At 41.2% G+C, this 18,973-nt stretch overlaps 1 protein-coding gene across 6 annotated transcripts in view; it reads right to left on the bottom strand.

Moving 5' to 3' along the window:
* ltbp1 (latent transforming growth factor beta binding protein 1) overlaps positions 1 to 18,973 on the bottom strand; it is a 143,921-nt gene that overhangs the window by 94,658 nt on the left and 30,290 nt on the right. For 5 of the 6 annotated variants that reach the window (XM_080869053.1, XM_080869051.1, XM_080869049.1 and 2 more), the window contains exon 3: positions 10,509 to 10,893. In XM_080869053.1, coding sequence (XP_080725179.1) covers positions 10,509 to 10,893 — 385 coding nt within the window. Of the gene's footprint in view, positions 1 to 10,508; positions 10,894 to 17,700; positions 17,763 to 18,973 lie in introns of all 6 variants that reach the window. The other variant, XM_080869054.1, reaches the window with a different exon arrangement.

Here is an 18,973-nt window from a genome sequence, read left to right as displayed (position 1 = left end):
GGTTGAGGATGGGATTTTGGGGTGTAGGTCAGAGCATGGAGAGCTAAGGAGGGGAAGGGCTTCAGATTTAGGCGGAGCAATGTGCAGAGGCTGCAAGTTTGGTGATGTGGACGTGATGATAAACTCTATACAATAATTATTTAAAATGTGTTTCTTGCATTTCTGTAGCCAGCTGTAAGGTCAGTTTTCCAATTCAGGCAATCACCTGAAATTTAAAACTGACCTGTTTTTATTTTGTCATTATTTTAGTGCAATTAATCCTGATGTTATCCAAAAGTTATTTTCAACCTTTCAGAACGTTCTTATTCTATTTTTTTTATATGTGTTAGTTGTCACGTTATTTGTTGTACCCTTTGTTTATCAGTTTTGATTAGAAATTATGCCTTTGCCATTATTCCTACTGTTGCAGGAGCGGTTAAAATGACCACTTCTGGAGATTTTGGAACACTAGCAGTTCTAGTGATAAGGTCTCTTGTAAATCTGAGCTTACGTTAAGTGTTTTACTTTTCTCTGTTTTTGACAGAGGCAAATGGCATACCCCCAAAACAACATAACAATCCATGTAATAATCCAGGTTGTGTATCAGTTAAAAAATGTGTAGATATGTGTAGATAAATTTGGTCAGCATTGTTGTAGAAAAAAATATTAATTATCTGTATTCCACACAAATGACCTAACAAGGAATGGGGAATTAATACTATATTTTGTATTGTACTCTATGACATAACCACTCTACTGCTTGAACCAAAAGGAGAATAGGTCCTTGTGAGAGATAAATGCTTTCTGCAAATCAAGAACAGCTTTCGAGGACACAGGTCTGGTAGCAATTATGTGTGCCTGTGCAGGACATTAAACAAAAAACTCCTCTTAACGTTTTGCAGAGTGCATCTTAAACACTGCACACAAAATGTGTTCATTAACATACTAGAAATATTCATCTTCTAACATGCCAACATTAAGCGGACACGCTGGTCATTCTGGACATTTCCATCAACATTTTGCTGTAACACAAACCTGAAAAGGGGAAAATTGTTTTAAATCTACTTTCAACAATTGGACCAGACAAGGCATCGGGGCAGTTTTTATCGTGTCTGATGCGACTGCACTTTCTCCAGTCATCTGCTATAGTGACAGGCAAACCAAACCCAAGTCTTACCCACAGCTTTAGTTAATGGCATTTCAAGTCCACATATGAAAGTGCCGGCAGAAATTTTACCTATTATTACACTGACTGCTGGAGAAGGAGAGTACTGGCCATCCAAACTGCAATAACACAGTCTTCACAGTAAGCAATCCATGTTTGGAAAAACACACTGAACAGTCCATGTGTTTGCATCAGCAATACAGTTTGTTTGCAGGCCTTATCATTAACCATATCAAGGATTTCTACTAATCATCAGCAGATTATATTCGTTAGTATCTCCCGGACTCCAACTATGAGAAGTTACAAAGGAAAAAAAGCAACGGTGTCCATTGATACTTTATATCAAGACTCTCCATGCGCTCAACAATATTCCAGATGTGGAAAACAACATTGTTAGAGGCATGGGCGTGTTGCCAAGTGGGTCACTCTTGAAGTTGAAACATGGAAAAGTTGTGCAACAATCTCCTGGCATCACTTCTAAAATAGGTGAAAATAAAGCCAGAGCTGCCTTCAAATGAAACGTGAGTTTCTGACAAACGTAATGTGAAATCTTTAGAATATTTCCACTTTCAAGGTCACTGACAGCACGAGACGTTAGCCTCAACTTTAACAACACTCTAGTTTTCACACAGTCATGCTCATCCTGTACATTCCACAACATACCCACTCAACATCGCGCCTTAGACACTAGGAGGGGGGGGGGCATCTTCCTGCACCACTGTTTCTCATACCCTGTCTGGGACGGGGGTCTGCAGAAAGTTTGTCCTGGGCTTTGGCATCGTCCCGGTTTGCTGCTGGTTCAGGACGGCTTATGCTTGCTGGATGCTTCTGCCCCTCCCAGGGATGTGGGTTGCTTGTTGAGGTTGGGTGTTGTCGTGTGGTCGTTGGCCCTTTCTCTCGGTGGATTCAGGTGGCTTGGACCTCCTCCTTGTCGAAAGGGGGCTCTGCAGGACGCCTGGTGATTCGTGGGTGCCTGGGCCCCTGGGAGCCTGTTCTTGACTCGCACCGGGGTGGTCAGTATCTAGTGGAGTTTACTGCATTTCACCTTTGGTAATGTCGATTCTCACCCCATGTAGGGCGTCCCTCCCTCTCCTGCTTGGATGAATATGCAGATGTTACAGAGATGTACGGACTCAGATCTTCGGTACTCTTGGGGGCTGCAGATGGTACGGTTGTCCTGGTTCCATCTCTTTCTGCCTCTGGCTCTGGGGGACAGATATTGCGGCTTCCCACCCTGTTTATCAAGTATGTTTGTGACAAAGACACATACAGAAACACTGACTCTCAATCTCTCACTCACATCCACACTCACACAACAAGTGAAAGGTGGGACCCAAATGCAGACACGGAAGGAGACGGAACTGAGTTTTAAACAAAAGGCGAGCCATTTATTTGGCTGACAAAACATGAACACAAAAACAAAGCAAGAGTGAACAGGGCAAATCCTAACCTGAAACCCAAACTGGGAAATAACTAAACAATTATGAAAACTCTGACGAGAGACACTGATATGAAACTGAACAGGTACATGCGACTATGGAACTATGAAATAAACCAAACATAAACATAAACCTGATCAGTACAAAGAACTCTGAGACATGACATGGCTAGACATGAAAGCAAACAGACAACCTGACAAAGACTGAAAGAAAACACACAGACTAAATACACACAGGAGGTGTGTGGGGAAACAGCTGATTAGAATGACATTATGACACCATGGGGAAAGGTAACAATAAGCACAATGAAAGACTTTCAAAATAAAGCAGGAACATAACGGGACGCAGACATGACACATGACAGGTTAAGACACATGAACCAACAAGGGACTAGGGATGGGTACCGGTATCCGGTGCCATGATGGCACCGGTTCTGACATAAACGGTAGTAACCAGACCGAAAAGCAGCGCACATTTCGGTGCTTTATTTCTGTGCTTTTTTTTCCTGAGCTGTGATACACTTTAGATTCTAGCCAATCATTTTACGTTTCCGAGGATAGTAGGCGGGGCCAGGTACGTGCGTTCTTTTAGAGCAGAGCTACAGATTAAAAATGACCAAGGCAAAGCGGTCAAAAGTCTGGCTGTACTTCACAGCAAAATATGCAAACTCAGCAGCCTGCAACAAGTGCTTTAAGCTGATACTGTGATACTGTCAAAGGAGGTAACACCTCAAATCTGATGAAACACCTGGCGACGCATAGCGTTTTTTTTAAAAGCCCAGAAATGCGCCGTATTTGATAGCTTGCTGTGAGACCTCACACCGAGCACATCTACTGCGGGTGGGTTGTCTGTTATCGGACCCGGAGTTAGCAACATCCCCCAAAAACCCGAAGAGGAGAGTCCTGGCCCCTAGCCCTGCCAGTGTAGCAGAAATGATGACGGATGATGACGGCAGCAGCAGCCGTTCTTCTCTGCGTGAGTAGCTTCATGTTGTTCGTGTGTAATTTACGTTGAGTAGGCTAACCACGTTATTACATTAATGCATGTAAGGTGAACTAGCAAACATCATCATAGCTACATGCGGCTGTCCTCTTGTTTGATGGCAGATACTCCCTTCACCCTGGCCAAAAAGGCTAAAATGACCAAAGAAAAAGTGGAAAACAGTTAAACATGAGAGGTTTTTGGACAAAGTTTGTGTTTTTTCCATTGTTTAAGCACTGCTTCCAGCCAAGAGTGATACCATATATGCCCCATAGCTGCAGAAAAGGCTAACACTGTTATATTTTTACAAAAAACAGCTGAACATGAGAGGATTTTGGACCAATTTTGTGTTCTCCATTCTTTAAGCACCGGTTTGAGCACCGGTTTGAGCACTGTTTAAGCACCAGCACTGTTTCAAAAGTACCAGTTTGGCACCGGTATCGGATAAAACCTAAACGATACCCATTCCTACAAGGGACACAGGGGTGATGACATAAAGGGATCTAATAAACAAAGAACTCAAACCGAACAACCTTGGAGCTTAAGATGACTAAATAAAGTTAAACAATGAATATCACAATACACAGTGTTGGGAAGGTTACTTTTAAACTGTATTCCACTACAGATTACAGAATACAGAATACATGCCCTAAAATGTATTTTGTAACGTATTCCGTTCCTTACTCAATGAGAGTAACATATTCTGAATACTTTGGATTGCTTAATATATTATCATGCTTTTTACAACTACATGAATGTACTATTGCTGTGTGATTTATTACTATTACTGAAGGCTACTTGCTATACCAATACCAACTAGATTTTTAAATCTTAATATAAAATGAGTAACAGTAGGGTGGACGGCTGCACTTTTAGCCGCAATCTCATATAGGAAACTATTCCGTACGTATACAGGGTGGGCCATTTATATGGATACACCGTAATAAAATGGGAATGGTTGGTGATATTAAAGCCCTGTTTGTGGCACATTAGTATATGTGAGGGGGCAAACTCCTCAAGATGGGTGGTGACCATGGTGGCCATTTAGAAGTCGGCCATCTTGGATACAACTTTTTTTTTTTTTTTTTTTTTTTTTTTCCCCCCAATAGGAAGAGGGCCATGTGACACATCAAACTTATTGGTAATGTCACAAGAAAAACAATGGTGTGCTTGGTTTCAACGTAACTTTATTCTTTCATGAGTTATTTACAAGTTTCTCTTTGTTCACAGCCATTGACATGTCGAAGAGGTTAACATGTGAAGAGCGGATCGAAATTGTGTTGATATCTGGTGAACGCAGTAACCGGGTCATTGCAGAAGATTTCAATGCAAGACACCCTACGAGACCTCCCATCTCCCACGTTACAGTCAGCAAACTGCTTGCTAAGTTTCAGGAAACTGGTTTAGTGTTGAATTTGCCAAAATGTGGACGGAAGAAAACTGTCACTAATGAAGAAACATCAGTGGCTGTCCTAGCTTCACTCAGCAAGAGCCCACAGCATAGCACTCGCCGCATGTCACTGGAGAGTGGCATTAGTCGAACATCCCTTCGGCGGATGTTAGCTACTCACAAATGGCAGCCTTACAAACTCCAGCTGCTGCAGCATCTCAACGAGGATGACCCAGATCAGTGCACAGAATTTGCAGAATGGGCAAAACAAAAAGGTCTCCCGATCTGACCCCCTTAGACTTTCATCTTTGGGGTCATCTGAAGGCAATTGTCTATGGTGTGAAGATACGAGATGTGCAGCATCTGAAACTACAGATACTGGATGCCTGTGCTGGCATTTCTCCTGCGGTGTTGCTATCAGTGTGTGAAGAGTGGGAGAAGAGGGTTGCATTGACAATCCAACACAATGGGCAGCACATTGAACACATTTTATAAGTGGTCAGAAACTTGTAAATAACTCATGAAAGAATAAAGTTACATTGAAACCAAGCACACCATTGTTTTTCTTGTGACATTACCAATAAGTTTGATGTGTCACATGGCCCTCTTCCTATTGAAAAAAAAAAAAAAAAGGTTGTATCCAAGATGGCCGACTTCTAAATGGCCACCATGGTCACCACCCATCTTGAGGAGTTTGCCCCCTCACATATACTAATGTGCCACAAACAGGACTTTAATATCACCAACCATTCCCATTTTATCACGGTGTATCCATATAAATGGCCCACCCTGTATAAAACAGCTCTACAGCTCCGAACCGTAATAAAGGGACCTCTGGCTAATACGTTGGTTCCCTGTCGGGCTTGTCGCCAAAAACTAGTTTTACTTTGTTGTCTGTGTCAACTGTGCTTGTGAGAGACAGAGAGAGGCATTGAAAGGCTGCTCAAACAGAACTTATTGGTTCGGAGGAAAAAACGAACACAGTGTACAGTCGAGTCTTAGTAGCTTACTTACAACTGGGCTCGTCAGGCACTCTTTTTGGCTGCAGTGGTTATTATTATATTTACATGCTTCCATCTCCCGTTTCTGGTCGGTGACAGCTCGTACTTTTCCACTCTTTTTTCTCCCTCATTTGCGCTCACAGACACATAACGGGTATGGCAGTCCATTCTCCCTGCAGCACAGACTACACTGCCCATGAAGCTACATTCTTTAGGGCTATGCCTGTAACACTTTGCCTATTGCCTTCATATTAAATAATTTTTTGAATAATAATTTTTCAAAATATTTCTTCACGTCATTATGCGGAGGTAGAAGTGACATGGGCCGCGAGATTGAGACCCAGGCATTAGAGCCTCTTAATGTGTATTGTTTGTTTCCACCGGCGTGGAATTACCAAAAATAGAGAGGGAACAGCCTAACATATGAAACAGGAAGAGACCGCTGTATAATCCATCTATTTCAACAAAGTAACTGTATTCTGAATACCACCTTTTTAAACGGTAACTTTAAGGGAATACAGTTACTAATATTTTGTATTTTAAATATGTAACGCCGGTAAATGTATTCCATTACTCCCCAACACTGACAATACAGGGAAACTCAAAACACCGGTCAGACGACCCAGGACTGTGACAGTATCTGTATTTTTGTGTTCCTTGTATATTTGTTTTTTCTTACAGGTGCGGCAGTAGGCAATACATTGTGAATTTCTATTTGTACTCTATCCTTTTATTATATTTCACCCTATTCCCCCTCCTTTTTCCCCTGTCTGTCCTGTCTTTTACACTGTAATACTATAACACGTAATAAGCAAAAGAACACAAAACACAAAAGGATAAAGAAAAATATGTTCAGCACAACAATGCATTCAGATAATAATTCTGATTGCAAAAGCTGCCAGACAGGACAGGATTCTAAACAATGAAATCCTTCAATGTGCAAATCAAACAAACATGTAGGACTGCCTTTTTCATATTGCTTAAATCAGACACATTCAATCTCAGAGTGACACTGAAAAACTATTTCATGCATTTATAACTTTTAGGCTGGACTACTGTAATTCAAGATGCTCTAAAACTTCCTGAAAAGCATTCAGCTGATCAAGAATGCTGACAGGGACTAGAAGAAGGGACCATATTTCATATATTTCATCTTCACTGGCAAAGCTTGTGGTTAGGGCTGGATGAAGTGTCCCTGAGACCTTTTATTAGTTATGCTGCTGGAGGTTTTCCATGATACACTGAGCATTACCTCTTTTGTCTCTCCTACATCACTATTAGTAATTACTAAAGTGTCTCCAACAGTTTGTCTTTTTCTCTCTTTTCTTCCCCTTACTCCTAACCGGTCATGGCAGATGGCTTCCCCTCCCCTCTGACATCACACAGGCCACACACAGCCCACTTTAATGTTAACTCTCTTTTCTATCGCTATACATGAATATAACTGCACATTTAATCCCAGAGATATCTTAACATAAGAAAAAGAAAAGCAATTACAACAGCATGTTGTTTTTCTACACAATAGAAAATTCTAATTATAGGATTAAGAAGCTGATTAAATGCTCGCGATTTGCTCAAAATGGTCCTGAAGGGAACATACCGGAGAAAGGTCCAGCTCTTCATTATGATGCTACACAGAGTTAAACAATTCCAGATGCTCAACAGAAACTTTTTGTTGAGTTTTTTTGCCTGCAGCAAATATTACAGTTTGCTCAAACTGCTGTGATTAGATGTATTTGTATTGGATTGGATTTCATTTTGTTTTAGTTCTCAAAATTTCCATGTTTATTGCTGTACATTTCATAGACAGTCTTCAATGTGCAGCTGATCTAATGAAGCCCCGAAAGGCTTCAGTCATAAATTATCAGTATAAACAATGTTGTACGTGCAAACAAATTAAAAACCTCTATCAAATCCATCAGTGCTTCTTTATTCCAAAACCTTTAAAGGTGACATTTTCCATTTCGAGGACACAGGTCTGGTAGCAATTAAACGGATAGCTTTCCTCACAATCAAATGCTTTAAAATTATTTTCTTTAAATCTCTATTGATCCTGCATATCATGCAAATACACACACACGGCAATATCCACCTTGAAGTGGTATAAACAATGTTTTGACCAGACAAGACTACTGCTGAAATAAATCTACTTCAACCACTCCTAAAGAGGATAGCAATCATCCCAAAATGGAACTCTGTTATGAATAACAGAATAAAAGACAGAATTTTTCTTTTATTCTGAATAAAAGTATAAAAGACAAATCTCATTGTTGATGCACACATACATGATTTTTTCACTAATATCAGCAAGATTAATGTATTTCAGTAGGTTCAATGTTTTGTGTCAGTAGCATGTCTTCTGTCGAGACTCTTCAGAGAAGATGTATTGACCTGGCAACCAAGAAAAGGAAAAAAGCTTTGGAAAAAAATGGCAACTGCTGTACAAAACTCCACAAAAGGAAGAATGACTCTTCCTTTACAGGGAGTGCAGAATTATTAGGCAAATGAGTATTTTGTCCACATCATCCTCTTCATGCATGTTGTCTTACTCCAAGCTGTAGAGGCTCGAAAGCCTACTACCAATTAAGCATATTAGGTGATGTGCATCTCTGTAATGAGAAGGGGTGTGGTCTAATGACATCAACACCCTATATCAGGTGTGCATAATTATTAGGCAACGTCCTTTCCTTTGGCAAAATGGGTCAAAAGAAGGACTTGACAGGCTCAGAAAAGTCAAAAATAGTGAGATATCTTGCAGAGGGATGCAGCAGTCTCAAAATTGCAAAGCTTCTGAAGCGTGATCATCGAACAATCAAGCGTTTCATTCAAAATACTCAACAGGGTTGCAAGAAGCGTGTGGAAAAACCAAGGCGCAAAATAACTGCCCATGAACTGAGAAAGGTCAAGCGTGCAGCTGCCAAGATGCCACTTGCCACCAGTTTGGCCATATTTCAGAGCTGCAACATCACTGGAGTGCCCAAAAGCACAAGGTGTGCAATACTCAGAGACATGGCCAAGGTAAGAAAGGCTGAAAGACGACCACCACTGAACAAGACACACAAGCTGAAACGTCAAGACTGGGCCAAGAAATATCTCAAGACTGGTTTTTCTAAGGTTTTATGGACTGATGAAATGAGAGTGAGTCTTGATGGGCCAGATGGATGGGCCCGTGGCTGGATTGGTAAAGGGCAGAGAGCTCCAGTCCGACTCAGACGCCAGCAAGGTGGAGGTGGAGTACTGGTTTGGGCTGGTATCATCAAAGATGAGCTTGTGGGGCCTTTTCGGGTTGAGGATGGAGTCAAGCTCAACTCCCAGTCCTACTGCCAGTTTCTGGAAGACACCTTCTTCAAGCAGTGGTACAGGAAGAAGTCTGCATCCTTCAAGAAAAACATGATTTTCATGCAGGACAATGCTCCATCACACGCGTCCAAGTACTCCACAGCGCGGCTGGCAAGAAAGGGTATAAAAGAAGAAAAACTAATGACATGGCCTCCTTGTTCACCTGATCTGAACCCCATTGAGAACCTGTGGTCCATCATCAAATGTGAGATTTACAAGGAGGGAAAACAGTACACCTCTCTGAACAGTGTCTGGGAGGCTGTGGTTGCTGCTGCACGCAATGTTGATGGTGAACAGATCAAAACACTGACAGAATCCATGGATGGCAGGCTTTTGAGTGTCCTTGCAAAGAAAGGTGGCTATATTGGTCGCTGATTTGTTTTTGTTTTGTTTTTGAATGTCAGAAATGTATATTTGTGAATGTGGAGATGTTATATTGGTTTCACTGGTGAAAATAAATCATTGAAATGGGTATATATTTGTTTTTTGTTAAGTTGCCTAATAATTATGCACAGTAATAGTCACCTGCACACACAGATATCCCCCTAAAATAGCTAAAACTAAAAACAAACTAAAAACTACTTCCACAAACATTCAGCTTTGATATTAATGAGTTTTTTGGGTTCATTGAGAACATGGTTGTTGTTCAATAATAAAATTATTCCTCAAAAATACAACTTGCCTAATAATTCTGCACTCCCTGTATACCACCAACTGGTGGAGGTATAGCATCTACATAAGATAGGAGGAGAACATCCGTTTTTGGAAAACTTGTAACCTGTAAGTACAAACTGAGTATCATTTAATCATCGCCACCTACCTGACTGTTCTTGCTGAAACCTTGATGACCACAGAGTACATGTCTACTTTCTGAAGGATAACACCCCATGTAACAAAGCTCAGACTGATTTTATAATATAAATTTACTAAATGGCCTCCATAATCAGCAGAGCTCAATCCAACAGAGGATCTCTGGGATGTGATGAGAGAATTTCATCATGAAAATGCTGCCTACAAATCTGACACAAATGCATAAATGCATTTTTGGTTTTGTTATTTTTTTTATGTGGTTTATGACTTCCAGAAGCTTGTCTATCACAGGAGCTATATGTGGGAAACAAATTAATGTTTATTACCAAAGCAAATTAGGGATGTGGCGGTGTGAAGACGTTTCATGGAAAAATGTATTGAAAGATTGAATCAAAGATACTTACTGCTGTTGGATGTGTTGCTGTATGTAATGTGGCCGCACAAACTGCGGGGCTGGCTTGACAGTTAGTTTCATCTGGCCCATGTTGTTAGATGGAGAGGGGCCAGAGCCATAACCATTAGGAGGCACTTGCTGAGGTATTGGCCGCTGGGGTACCACACTGTGTACATTGGTGTTGCCAGAAGTGTGTCCATTAGTATGACCAGTGGTGTGCCCGCTTGTGTGACCAGTGTTGTGCCCGTTGGTGGGTCCGTTCCCAGGCCGCGGTGGAAAGGAGTGTGTGGGTACAGTCTTCTGTTCGCATGCCTTCCCCTCTGAGCCAGGTTTGCAGACACAGTGCTGAGGCCTGAGGCACATTCCTCCATTATGGCACTGAGGGATGCAGTTGGCTAGGACACCACATGAAGTCCAGGGTACAGAGAAAGAGGAAAACAGAAAGACAGATTGAGAATAAGTGATGATAGAAAGATGTCACCCATACAAAAAAGGAACATCAAAGCATATGGATATAACAGACTTGGATTTTCTTCATTTTAAATGTACTTCTATTGTTCAGAGATTCTGTAAAGCATTTAAACGTCTCTGCTCAGTGTTAGTATAGACAGCGGTTACACATGGCAAACGGTTCAGTTAGAGCTGCCTTTTGTCTTAATTATATATTCTCAGAGTTTTTACAGCAATTTATGAATCCAGTTAGAAAAAATAATTCCAGAACCAATGTATTTATTATGCACGCAGCTGCTATAGGAGACCCAAAACATCACCCCTACAGCAGGACTGGTGAACAGGTCATTACATATCTATTCTGACAACGCATTGAGGGGCACAGTTTGACACAGCAGTCCAGGAGTGTACGCTGAAATGTTTTTGTTCCTCTCTTTTAGTCTCTTTATAATTAAGCAAATGTATCCTTGCTTGCTTGCTTGCAAATGTATCCCCCCAAATTATTTTTATTTGACCCATTATTTCTTTATTTAGCCTATGCTTTGCCTTAAGATGGACTCTCAGTTCATAAACTGTCTGAAACAAGTCATCTTATGACTCTTACCCTGTCATGAAGCATGGGCCTGAGAAACACAGGACAGTTAACTCAAAATGCACCTTTTAATAAAGTTGTGGAAACAGTCCAAGAAGTACAAAACCCACAAGGCAAAGGAACCCAGGCTTTACCGGGAACTCGTACGCGCAGATGCTGAGACAAACACTGAGGAGAAAACACCTCTATACACTCAGGCAGGTATGGGAAGTGGAAGGGAACACAGCTGGGTAACAAAACACGGGTGATAATAATAAGACAAAGAAAAAAAATGTGAGAAACAGCATTTGGCCTAAACTGTTGCTAACAGGGATTATTTTGACTACATAAATGTCCTGCACATATAATGTGCTTTTCAGTATCCCAAGTGAAATACACATCACATGCACATTTGGTTTGTATTAGCAATTTTCTGTGATACCAACGAATTTGACCCATGAACATGCTTAAAAAGTAATTTGAAACAAATTAATTTAAAAGTGGATTTTTTTTGTATTTCCTCTTTCTAACTGAGAAACCATTATTCCAAAAACAAGGTACTAGGGGTGCAACGATACTTGTATCGATATTGAACCGTTCGATACAGTGCTTTCGGTTCGGTACGCATATGTATCGAACAATACAACATTTGTAATTTATTTTATCAACTTTCCTTCTGACGATGCTGTCTGTGTTGAGCGCTCAGTGAATCTGCGTTCGATTACTCCGCCTAGGCTGCACTGTCGAGCGCAGATCCACTGAGCGCTCAACACAGGCTGTATCCCAATTCAGGGTCTGCAGCCTTAAAGGCCGCATTTCAAGACCGATTACGTCACAGCGGCGCGCCGAAGGCTGTCCCAATTCAAAGGCTGCTCGAAATGCGGCCCTGAACTGCGTCCTTCATTTCCCTGAATTTTAAGGCTGTGGCAGTGTAGACTTCGTGGCCCAACATATCCCAGAATGCATAGCGCAGCGGTGCGTGTGGATAATTTTGCCGGAAAAAAAAAACGGCGGATGAGGGGCGCCCGAAGAGTAAACTTTAAGTAAGTACTGAATATTATGTCACTTATTTATGTGCAAATGTTTAATAACGAAGAACATTAAAACATTACTGTTGGCCACATGTCGGCAAAGTTATGTGACATTAGTGACGTTTGTACTAACTTGGTTTTAAAGCCTTTACTTTAAAATATACACCGTTCAATAGCTGAGCTTAATCCTATAGAGAATGATCAAAGCTCATGTAGAAAGAAACAAACAAATGAACAAAAGATTTTCTCCTTCATTTCTGTCAAACAAAGCTGTACGACACGTTTCCAGCTGTTAGTATCATGGTTGCTAGGCAACCTGGGCAGCGCAACGGAGGCTAGACCGTCCCATTTCACAAGCCTCGCACTTCCGGCCTTAGCGGTCTTTAAGTATGCGGCCCTTGAGGATCATTGAGGCTGCGTACTTTAAGGCTGCAGAATCTGAATTGGGATACAGCCACAGACAGCATCGTCAGAAGGAAGAGCGAAGGGCAAGCTAGCGAGACAGAAGTTAAGCTCTCCTTGCAACATGGCAAATTGAACCTCCCCCACCCTCATTCAGATCTGGCGTTTGGAATTATTTTGGTTTTCATGTGAAGTATGACCCTGAAGGTAAGCGCGTCATGGACTAAAGTAAAACAGTATGTTGGATGTGCCACGCAATGCTCAATTACATGGGTGGGAACTAGTGTGTTAGCGCAGTTAGCTCGTTAACGTGTTGGCCGTCTAGCCCCACGCACAGGCGATCAGGGGTAGCTCGTTAACGGAGATTTGCCGTGTTGTGGCGTTAACGTCATTTCAACGAGATTAATGCTGACAGCACTAGTGGGAACACAACGAATATGACTGCTAATTTACGCCGACATCATCCTAGTGCAAAGACAAGTGGAAGCAGACAAAACAACAAGCATGCATGCTACAAACTTTACCCGAGTCATTTAGACAGCCGTTAGCACATGATTCTTCTTATGGGGACCTGATATGTTTAATATTGTGGCGAGCTCAGACAAGGAGGAGACGGAGGTATCGTTTGGTCTTGCTTCCCGAGAGCTAGCCAGGGAGCACAGCCGTTTATTGACATCTGCAGAAGAACACTGCCGCTAGCTAACTGCTCAGCGCGGCAACCGCACAGCAACAACAACAACAACACACAGGGCGCCCTCTGACCCCGGAAGGACACACCGTCGCAGCGAGAGGGCGTCACCCGTCACTATGGCAACATAAACAAAACATAACTGTACAAACAGAACCCCGAACAGCCCTGACCCGCTACAATATGCTGCTGAGAATATAGCCCAGAAGAAGCGTATAGTATAGCTTTTATTTTGGAAAGAGCCATTTCTCTGTAATAAACTCTCTTTTCCAAAGATGAGTGATTCCTCAATCAGATACAGGGCTCGCAAAATCGCCTGCCTGACGTCCTGGAGCTAGCGATTTTTCCAGTCGGGGTACCAAAATCTATCTCTGCCCTGCCCGTCCGGCTATTGTAGGAAGGAAAAATATATGTCAATGCTTTTGCATTCTTTCGGAAATGTAGCTGGGTAATTATGTCATTGGCATCGGTGAGCCACTGCCAATATGTGACATATTGAAATCGCGTTTGAATTTGCGCTTGTTTTTTGCTTTCACTTTGCAATCGTGCGAACTGTGTATAGAGAGCGACAGCACTGATTGGTGAGTGACGATCATTTGCGCACCAATTCCTCTGACATCGTCTTATCAATCGTTAGCTTACTATGCAAACATGACAAGTGAAATCTCCCGCAGCAAGCTTAAACATGTGAGAGGTTGATCGCGCAGAGAATCGCTGACCGTTATGTGTGCGTGTGTAAAAGCAGCAGGATATATATTTTAGTTCTGCTGAGCCAAATAAGACAGGTCAGGGTGAAGAAGTGACAGCCAAAGAAAAGCTTACCACAAAACAGAAAAGTTATGACAAATCAGACTATAAGGCAAAAAGAAAGTGCAGCGTTATGGTTTCATGGACAAAATAATTTCTGTGGCTGCAATATGACGAGCTATATAACCAGGGCTGCACATAAGTGGTCCGCAGGTGCGCATTCGCTGTCAAAAAAAAAAAAAAAAAAACGCGCACAAGATATGAAGTTGCAACGCGTGTTTGCATACATAGGATTTTCTGGAGGACAGACATTTGTTTAGAACTCTTAAAGATGTCGAAGAAGCTCCTTTAAGCAATTACTTTGGTGTTCCTCCACCTCCAAAGAAATGTCAGCAGGCTGAACCACAAAAGAAGCACGTATTCTCGGAAAAGTGGTTGCAGGAGGTGAGCTGGCTTCAAACAAATGATGAACGCACAGAGATGTGGTGCAGAATGTGCCGTGAAAATCCCACTCTAGGACAAAAACACTGCTTTTTATATGGACGCAAACGCGCGTTGCAACTTCTTATCTGGTGCGCGTCTTTTATTTTGACAGCGAATGCGCACATGCGGACCACTTATGTGCACGTGTAAATAACATAATGTTCTGCCGGGTGTGTTGTTGGTTTTCCCTCGATTTCTGAGTCGACAAGCGCCTTTGTTACTGGGACCAGTCATATTAAGAAAGGCCCACATTAGAACGCATGAGAAATGCAAGAAATGCATTATTGCTCAGTCTGCAATATCTTTCCCAGAACAAACACCAATTGCAAATAACATACTAAAAATAAACCCGAAAAATCTGTTTAGAACAGCTACTATGTTGCAAAGAGTGAACTACCACTGGCACAATTTAGCAGTCTTTGCAAACTTCAAAAAGCAAATGGCCTCGATCTTGGTTCCACTTGCCTCTTACCCGTAACTTCAGTGGAAATTTCAAATTCAGGATCTGACACAGACTGATTCATGTCCTACACAGTTCTTACAAGTTCATAGACATTTCTGTTCAATTAGAACCAAGTATTTGAGTTGATGATTGTAATTTTTATACAATCTTGTAATTTGTTTTTCAACAATTTTTTGATTAATGTTTTGTTTCCTTTACAATATTATACTTTAATGTATAATATTGTAAAGGAAACAAAACATTAATCAAAAAATTGCTCTCTTTTTTTATTCGGGCTACTTAAATTTATTTTGGGCTACCAAAAACGGAAGAGTCCCTGCCCGAAGGGCTACCAGGGATTTTGAAATTTTGAGAGCCCTGAGATTTTTTTTTTTTTTTAATTACTTTTGTTTCAGCAACATTAAATTTAAAAACTGTACTTTTGAGTTAAAATATATATTTATAATTTTAATAAATGACAAATTAAAAAGGCATGAACATTTTTTTTGTATCGAAAAAATATCGAACCGTGATACCAAAGTATTGAACCGAACCGTGAATTTTGTGTATCGTTGCACCCCTACAAGGTACATATCAAACTGGGAATTCTGTGTAAAGGCATGTATCCAAAACTACAAAATCAAAAGTACTTGAGCATACCACAGAACATGTGGGTACATCTGACCAGCTGTTAATGTGAAATTAATGTGAAATGTCACTTAACAACTGATGTTTTCAGGAGACAGTTTAGAAATACTTTTCGTCTATATACTTGACCTAATTATGAAATTGTAAGTGTGTGTGTGTGTGTGTGTGTGTGTGTGTGTGTGTGTGTGTGTGTGTGTGTGTGTGTGTGCTTAAAGGTCTTTGTGTATGTTTATAAAGGAGACCAGCCAAAAGCATGTAATTAGACAAGGCACTATTCTTGCCGAGCAGATGATAGGGGCATCCATCTATCAACTACAAAGCCCGTCTCACAGGCAGCATAGCAGAAGTTTACATACTGTACTCAAACACACATGCACATACATGCATAGATATGTTTGGATAAACCATACAAAGGAAACTGACTGAAGATAAGCCACACATCTGGACCTCCATCTGACTATTCACTGCCCAACTTAAAAAGAAAACCTTAGTTCCACATTCTAACCCTAAACTAAATAACTTTAATTAAATTCTGTCTATAAAGTCAAAAATTCTACTGCTTCTGTGTGTTTGTGTGTTTGTGTGTGTGCGTGTGTGTGTCAGCAGCAGGAGAAATGACTCAGAAAGAGTCCCTCTTTTTCTCCCCATGGGCCCTGAGGGTGTGTCACCTCCTCACTAAGCTTGTTAGACTAATTGGCAGTTTTGAGGTTGGTGAAAATGATTAATGAAAGGAAACTAAATGATGGCTGAAAGACATCTCCTGCAACAAGGACAACATACACCCTGTGTGGTCATCCACGTGGCTCACGACAATGCTAATATACTGAGTGAGATCTGTACACATTTCCTCCTCACATGATGGATATGATGCAGTTTCACTGATGACATACAGTTTGAAGTCGCTTTTTTGGGAATACTTCGTTACACTTTCTACATTGTTCAGCCGTGCAACAGCAAGCACTCTTTTGCTTTCACCCTCACAAACCGTCTGAAAAGCTCCAATGCAAAAGTTAGTAATGCAAGTCCCCCCTTATGGTCACCCCTTGTGGAAGGATTTAAAATTGTCTTTCACAACACTGGACAGCCACACCCCAAACTTAATTAAATGCAAGACTTACTTTTAGCTGCAATGAACGAGACTGTTATTTTAAAATCAACAGATTGTTCTGTGATCAAGCTCTGATCATCTGTACATATACTGATTACTTCTACACTCTTATTTTAGCCCTAACACTAAAAAAGTTAAAGTTGAAAGATGTATCGTTTTAGGTTAAGCACAAACTTTAGCAGCACTGAAATGCACTAAATCCAGGATATCCACAATACATTTATACTCCAACAACCACAGCCCAAAGAAGTGTGGACTCCCTTTCACCATATAATATCAGTCGAGTTACACCCATCTTCTATAAAGTGATTACCTCACAGATTACATCATTGCTGTCCTTTCTCCCCTGAAGCTGAATTATGTTAGTATTTTGAAACAACCCCACAGTTAATTTTCCAGTTTGGGTGAAGCTTTTTGCTTTCTTTTCTGACTAGCATAAATAGTTTTCATTTCCCTCACCCCTCACTGGCCTGGAGCAAAGGCTGCCATCTGTTCTGCAAATAGTTTTCTCTCTCGCTCTTTCTCTGAGGTCAGCTACATGAGAGCAGCGGTCTGTGACAAGAGTGACGGAATAAGTGATGGTAATTTACTCGTTAGCTGGGGACAGGAAATAGTCATGCTGATGTCCTCACCCTTTTGATCAAACCACGCTGGGCCTGGTGTTCAGAGAGCCCCTTCATATCCTCGCCGGGGTCTGTAAGAGTAGAAATTATTCGTTGTGTGTGCTGCTGTTTTCATGTTGTATGGTTTCAAGGTGAGAGGCAGAAACTGTGAGGCATAATGACTTTCTTTGTGTCTCTGCCTTGATGCAGGAACTACAAATTCCCAAGTGAAAAAAAAAATGCTGAGATTTTATGGGTAAGTGCTAGAGCCTGTTTAACCTTGTATGTGGCTGGGACAGATGTTCACTGAATTCAGAAGCAGGTAGCAGTGGAAAGATATGACATCGATATATGAGATATTGAATTCCACATTATCTGAGTCACTGCTGGCCCTCAAATTCAGATTAGCTCAGATAAGAGTGTCTGCTGAGAATCTATTGGCCTCTCTAATCCCTATCTTTCTGTTGGCCAACAATAACACTAAAGAATCCCTGTTATATTAACAATCCGAATAAGTCAGCGTAATGCACTAAATGCACTTTGGTTTGATGTAACACTAACAGAAAGCAATTCTAACCTACAGCTGTTTAGTGGGTGTTGATAGCCATGTTACCATGTGAACAAAGCCAGCTAGGGATCTCTGGGTACAAATGGTGGTTGTACCCTAATCGCTCAACATTGTGCTATACAGAATCCTGTCAGTACGAAAACACACAACCTTTTCTAGGAATCCCCTGCAGGTGTCTGTCTTAGAAGATACACTTGAGAACATAAGGATTCAGTGCAGTCAGATCAAAGTGCTACCACAATAAGTTTAAGTCTGTGTCATAAGACATTGGGCCATTATACAAACCTAAAAGTCAGGTGTGTATTGCAAATCAGCTATCTAGGCAGATCGCTCACACGAACTTAATGTGTAATGTGACATGTTCGAAAGACAGCCTTCAAAAATTTCCTGACATGATTCTTCTGAAAATGTTACAAATTCACACGTAAAAACAGCCTTGCTCATCAGGTCAGGTCAGTCATTTCTGGTAACAAAGGGTTTCGTTTTTGCTGAAACTGAAATCCTGCAGGTTCACAAACATAAATGGTTGTTTGGTCTGAAACAGGATAAACACAACGTGCTAGCTAATACTGTCAGATTAGCTACATCTTTGCTTACACATAGACTTGTCAAAAACACAAAGTAATTCTACATGCATGTTTCAAGAGCACCATATAATGAACATTCAACACAGAAGGAACAGTCACTTTACTTTTTCAAGCAGATGCAAGATCAATATGCTTCTTGGGAAAAGGC

Source organism: Rhamphochromis sp. 'chilingali' (genome assembly GCF_963969265.1).
Source record: "Rhamphochromis sp. 'chilingali' genome assembly, chromosome: 20".
NCBI lineage: Eukaryota > Metazoa > Chordata > Actinopteri > Cichliformes > Cichlidae > Rhamphochromis > Rhamphochromis sp. 'chilingali'.
This window is presented reverse-complemented; position numbering and strand designations above follow the sequence as displayed.